The sequence below is a fragment of the Polistes canadensis genome, unplaced genomic scaffold (genome assembly GCF_001313835.1).
Source record: "Polistes canadensis isolate GaletaPanama2010 unplaced genomic scaffold, ASM131383v1 scaffold_400, whole genome shotgun sequence".
NCBI lineage: Eukaryota > Metazoa > Arthropoda > Insecta > Hymenoptera > Vespidae > Polistes > Polistes canadensis.
Window position 1 is genome coordinate 61,563 of NW_014569947.1, and position 6,305 is coordinate 67,867.

The 6,305-nt window shown below is 26.7% G+C and overlaps 1 protein-coding gene across 1 annotated transcript in view; it reads right to left on the bottom strand.

Annotated features, from left to right (window-relative positions):
• Positions 1–1,421: 1,421 nt before the first annotated feature.
• Positions 1,422–6,305, bottom strand: part of LOC106792265 — a 6,911-nt gene continuing 2,027 nt past the window's right edge. The window contains exons 2-6 of the mRNA XM_014758550.1: positions 5,282–5,518; positions 4,787–5,196; positions 4,017–4,680; positions 2,511–3,176; positions 1,422–2,220 (exon numbers count right to left, since the gene is read on the bottom strand). Coding sequence (XP_014614036.1) covers positions 1,557–2,220; positions 2,511–3,176; positions 4,017–4,680; positions 4,787–5,196; positions 5,282–5,518 — 2,641 coding nt within the window. The 3' untranslated portion in view covers positions 1,422–1,556. The remainder of the gene's footprint in view (positions 2,221–2,510; positions 3,177–4,016; positions 4,681–4,786; positions 5,197–5,281; positions 5,519–6,305) is intronic.

The following is a 6,305-nucleotide window of genomic DNA, read 5'->3' on the forward strand; positions in this document are numbered from 1 at the left end:
TAATAATATTAATAATAATAATAATAATAATAATAATAATAATAATAATAATCCGAGATATAACATTCATTCTTTTTTCTGGGATGCATTTTTCATTAAAGTTATTATTGTTAATTCAATTATAATGGCTAAGTAATTAACTCAAAGCGTACAAAGTTAGTTCACATCAATGGTAACCATTACTTCCACGATTTTTGATAATTCTCAGTAAAGATACGCTTATACGTAATAAATCTTAAAATGAAAATTAATGGAGAAGATAAAATAAGCCAAAGAAAAAAATCTAACATATATATATATATATACATACATACATACATACATACATACATATACAACAAAATATAGAATAAGTATAAAAATGATGAAGGTTTGTTCGACGATTATGTATTAAAACCAATTTGAAAATTAATTTATAATTATGATACTGCGAATGTTAAATAATTTAATGAATTATCTCACGTGTATCTAACGTGTCCTTGTTAAATGTTGAAAATTAAATCATCGAAAACAACAACAGGAGGAGGAGGCTCTCTCTGGCAAAAGAAATATGAATTAATATGCGAATTGAAAAATATAATTAATAAATGATTTTTTATTACATTTCCAATTTGATCGTATATTACACGTTCGAAGAAGAAAAATTATGTTCTGACTTCGTACCAGAAAAAGACTGTTAACCCTTTTATCCCAAAATATAAATACGTTACTGTATACTTTAATTTTTTTCTTTTTTAATTAATATCGTACATTTCATTACTGTACATACACACACACATACACATATTCGTTGTTATCTAGTCAAGAATTAATATATATATACATGGATCTTTTCGTTTCGAGGATTCACTCTCTTCCATCCATCAAACATTTTTTTTTTCTTTTTTCTTTTTTCTTTTTTTTTTTAGTTTACGACTGATGATGACTGTTTTAACAGAGTTATATGCATATGTATAATAACAATATTGTATACACTATGTTCGGAATAAAATGATAAAATTAAATGGGGTGTTACTAATTTATTTTTATTATTAATAATAAATAGAAATATAAATATACATTTTTAAGAAATAATTTAACAARAAATTATAATAACAATTATTGATTAATACCAATTATTGTATTTTGTTTCGTAATATATATATTTTCTTTTAGAAATCTTCATAGTATAATATAGACGATTATATATATTTGATAAATAATTTATTATCATAATAAAATGTATATACAAAGAATAAAGAGTACAGTATAATTATATAACGGGGTGATATTAAAATTAGATACATTTTATACAAATGAAAATGAAAAGAAATTTTTCATTTATCGACACGAATATTTTATATAATACTGCTGTGCATTATTATTAAAAAAATAACCAACACTATTATTGTAAATACTTTCTATGGTTATTATTATTATTGATCAAAGATATTCGTTTTATTTTTCAGAATTAGAATCGTTTTTTGTAAGAAGATTAAAAAAACCAATGTGGTTCCGATACTTTATTGGATTATTTTATCAAGGTGGTGAGTCGTGGTTCATTTTGTTTTTTTTTTTTAAATATCAGCAGGTTCGAGTTTTAAACTGATAAAAAAATTGTCACGATCCTCTCTGTAACGTGCCTTTAATAAAAATTCCCTGGCCATGGTATTTCTCGAAAAATTATATCCCCTTGCAAATTTTTGACAATTGTTTAACCAAATCGACAAATCAAGGACACGTTTACTTTTATAATTCATTTTATTGAATTTTTCTTGATCTTGTTTTTCGATCGTTGATCTTAAAGTAATATAATTCCAACGATCGAAATATTTTCGTGCCAATTGTTGTTGTCTCAATGTAATCGATGATAATAAATCATTTTTTTCATTTACTACGTTACGATAACTTTTACATTTCAATTTGTTTAAAACATTTATTAGAATATTTTTATTCGACATTTCATTTGTATTTTGTTGATGATGGGATTTATCTTGTAATGATTTTTTAGAAATTGTTTTTGGAAATATCGTAACATTTTTCGATAGAAAATATTTCGAATTGTTCGATAGAATATTTTTCTCGGAAAATTGAGAAATATGAAGACCTAAAAGTCTAATTATAAGATCACCGATGTAAGGTATGCAAGGTGGGTTTCGTTTTGCTTTGGCCCATGCTCTTCGATACAAGGAAGAATTTGGATTTTTATAAATTTTACATAATCTTTCCATAATGGCGTATCTAAAATTCAAATTTATTCTCAAATTTGAATTTTATTAAACGTTATTTTAAATATAACAATTATAATAATCTTTCTCATATAAATATATAGTGTGTTAATTTACTTTAATATAATTAATTATTTGACTTGATATTATAATTTGTTTTGAAATATTAATATTTGATATTTTTCTTATTTTATTTATTTAATAAAACAAAAGTCAAATAGTCAAATAGTTTGATAAAAGGAAAGTTGAACAATAATTTCAATATGTAAAATTAATGAATAAATAAATAAATAAATAGATTACCTGTTAGCATGATGAGTACGTAAATAAGACCAACTAGATTTCAATCGATAAATCGGTGGTGCTTGGAGACCAGCTAAAATAGATCTGCAAGAATGAAAATTTCCAATATTGAAACACTTGTCAGCAGCATTGATTAATCTAGCCATCATTCTAGTTCTCATATCGATTTGTTTAACTGCAATTATTTCACTGATGGTTAAACAAGTAATCCTATGACCGAAAGCAACCAAAGCACCAAGATTCGGTGCATTTCTCGATGATCTTTGAAATACAATTATTTCAATTTCATTGATAGGTATTCGAATAAAAAGATCTCTATCAATCATAGTCAATTGTTTAGCAAGAGTTGTACTATCCAAGTCCCATACAGTTACACGCATTTCCAATCTCAATAATTTTTTCAATTGATACATGGCATCATTGTCATCGTCATTTTCTTTACATTCCATCTTCTTATTTCTTTTCTTATTAGATCCGTTAGTAGAAAAAATTCGTTTCAACAGATTACCCGATTTGTCTTCCAAAGAAATACTCGATTCCATTATTCCTTTACCAGATGGTAAAATGGATCTCTTGCGTATGTAAAAAAATTTTTTCTCACATTTCCGTTGTTCAGTTTTCTGATGATGATAATCACTGATAGATGCCAGATGTCTCCTGAGTTCTCTGTTTTATTATTGATCACGAAAGTTACTCGTTGATTATAAGACAACAAATAGGTTTTTGTTGTTGGTTAACACTAAACCTACCATGCATGGTCAAATGAACGTTTTGGAAATTTCGATTAGAATTTTTCGTATACAACGTTAGTGTATCATCATGTAGCTTCTTGACTTTTCCTATAATATACATACAACCCATTTTTTTAAATATTCCCCACCTTTTTTTATTGTTTACTTTTTGAAAAAAATCCATACCATGAGCGGTCATTTGATTGTTTGAAAAATTCATGATATTTAAGATTATATTCTTCGAAATTGTTTTCCTTAAATTGTTTTACGAGTCACTCAATGTAATTGTGGATCTATAATGTGTACAATCGAACGATTAGAATAAAATGCAGAAATAAAAAATTCTAAATAGAAAATCAGGTAGCGGGTGTCTTTGTAGCACTAGAAAAATATTTTTGTTTAATATCTAACTGGCAACAATCTCTTAATATTAAGATACATATGTTTTTTTAAAGCGGACATTTGACCGCTCATGGTTGGAATAGGTATACATGAAATGTTGGTAGGTTTAGTGTTAATAGATGTGTTGTATGAGGTTTGATGGTTAAAAGGAAAAAATAATTAGATTATAAAAAATAATTAAATAATATTAAATTAAATTAAATAATATTAAATTAAATTAAATAATATTAAATTAAATTAAATAATATTAAATTAAATAATATGAAATAATATCAAATTAAATTAAATTAATTAATAATAAAATTATTAAAAAATGAATAAATCCAGAAATAATTAACTTATTAAAAAATGAATAAATCCAGAAATAATTAACCTGTAAGCTGTGATAGCTGGTCTTGGTCTGTACCAATATTCCGGAGTCCAAAACAATACAACTTGTTCTTTTGTTGCTGGACCAATAGCACTGCAACCACCAGGTTCCAATGCACTGCATGACACACTTGCTATCAATTGACGACGAGAGACAGGTAATCTCAGTTCTGGTTCAATGCATTGTCTTCTTACATTAACTGCGCTAACCGTTCTACGACCTTGAACTGATTCACGTTCCCCCGATTGAACTGACCAAGGACCCAATGCACGAAAAAAATATGCTGCAGTGATCAAACCGTATCTCCTGAAATGTTGTTTGCCTAAATTTTTCCTTGATGGGGGGTCAGATCGATTATCAACAATCTTTTTTTGATTTTCCCACATCCTTACGCTACTTTCGATTAATTCGTAAACGTTTATCCGATTATTCTCACTTCCGTTCTTTGATTTATTATTATTATTACGATAACATCTTTGTGACGGGCCTAAAATTAAAGTCGAATTACATTTTTCCGGAACACCGAATCCGAATCGCGAAACTTTTGATATCAAAATGTTCGGTGATTGTTGTTGTTGTTTCTTTTTGCAATTAGATTTTGTCAATTTTTTAATTGGATATACAATCGATCTGTCGTCTAGAATTTTTCTCGAACTTTTCGTTGATTCTAAAAAAAAAAAGAAAATAATATTAGATTTTACTACAAGAAAAATTACGTATATTAAAAAGTTGTTGAGATAAATTTGATTAGGATTATAAAAATAATAACCAACCACGGTTATTATTGTTCCATAAAGTTTCCTGTAATATTTCTTGAGATTTGCAATGATCGCAAGAGGAACAATTGCAACTTGTAAGAATTTGTCGATCTTTATTATCTCTGATGAATAAAACGTCACACAGATCATCATTAATGTTGTGTTCTGCTAGTTTTTTTGTATACTTATTATTATTGTTACGACATTCCGGCCAACTTTGACAAGGTTTTTTAATAATTATATTCGGAGAATGATCTGTCAATGTAGATTTGATTTCTTCTAAACTAGCACCAGCAAATCTTACAGGAATTGGTGTATAATAACCGAATATTAATTCGTTATAAGATGGACCAAGATATAAATCTTTGTTTAACCATGTTGGACGATTATTATCACCTGCACCACCCCCGTAATGAGCCCAAATTCTATACACGAGAAATATTCATTTGTGTTCATTTTTATTTCATTTAATAATTCGTTCATTATTAATTATTAATTTGTACAACACACCTGTATACGTTTCTTTTCTTTTTCACCGACAAATGATTTCCAATTTCAATTTCGGATGATAAAAAGTATACGGTTGTTGTACTCGAAGAACTTGCAACACTTGTCTCGGACAATGAACTACTTTTTTTTCTTTTTCGTTCTAGTAAACCACGTATATGATCGCACCAAATTTTCCAAAATATTTCTCTACGATTAATTCCACCTAACTCGTAATAATGAATTCTACCATCTATCAGCCTGGAAAGATCCTAATTTTATTCGTAAGGGTTGATCCAATTGATAATTAATACGGGGAAGTATAATCCGTATACGGTGAACATTTGGATAATATATAATATATTTATCTTAAATATTATTAATATATATAATAATATATTATATATGTAAATTTGAAATTTAAATTTCTAATATATATATATATATGTTACCGTCAAAGTAAATTGTGCATCTTTGTAATTTCTTTGAAAAGTTTTGATAAATATTTTTTATACTTTTAGCGAATAGATTTTAATGAAACTTATATTAAATTAAAGTAAACTTTTTTCTCTAGAATATTATATCAAGTTATAAATTTAGCATGTAAAGTTCAGAAAATGTAAGAGAATGCAGTGCTGTAAATTGTGCATCTTTGCAATTTCTTTGAAAAGTCTTGGTAAATATTTTTTACACTTTTTGCAAATAGATTTTAATGAAACTAATATTAAATTAAAGTGCATTCTTTTCTCTATACGTAGAGTACAAATTTGTGTTATATAACAATTTGCAAAAGTTCATAAAATAGCAAAGAATGCAATGCTGCAATTTTTTTCCTACTTTGCCAACTCTTTGAAAAGTTTCGGCAAATATTTTTTATACTTTTAGCAAATAGATTTAAATGAAATTTATATTAAATTAAAGTGCATTCTTTTCTCTATACGTAGAGTACAAATTTGTGTTATAAAACAATTTGCAAAGGTTCAAAAAATGGCAAGGAAAAATTGGCGGACTAGGCAATGTGAGTAATGCCTAAGGCCAGGCATTGTTA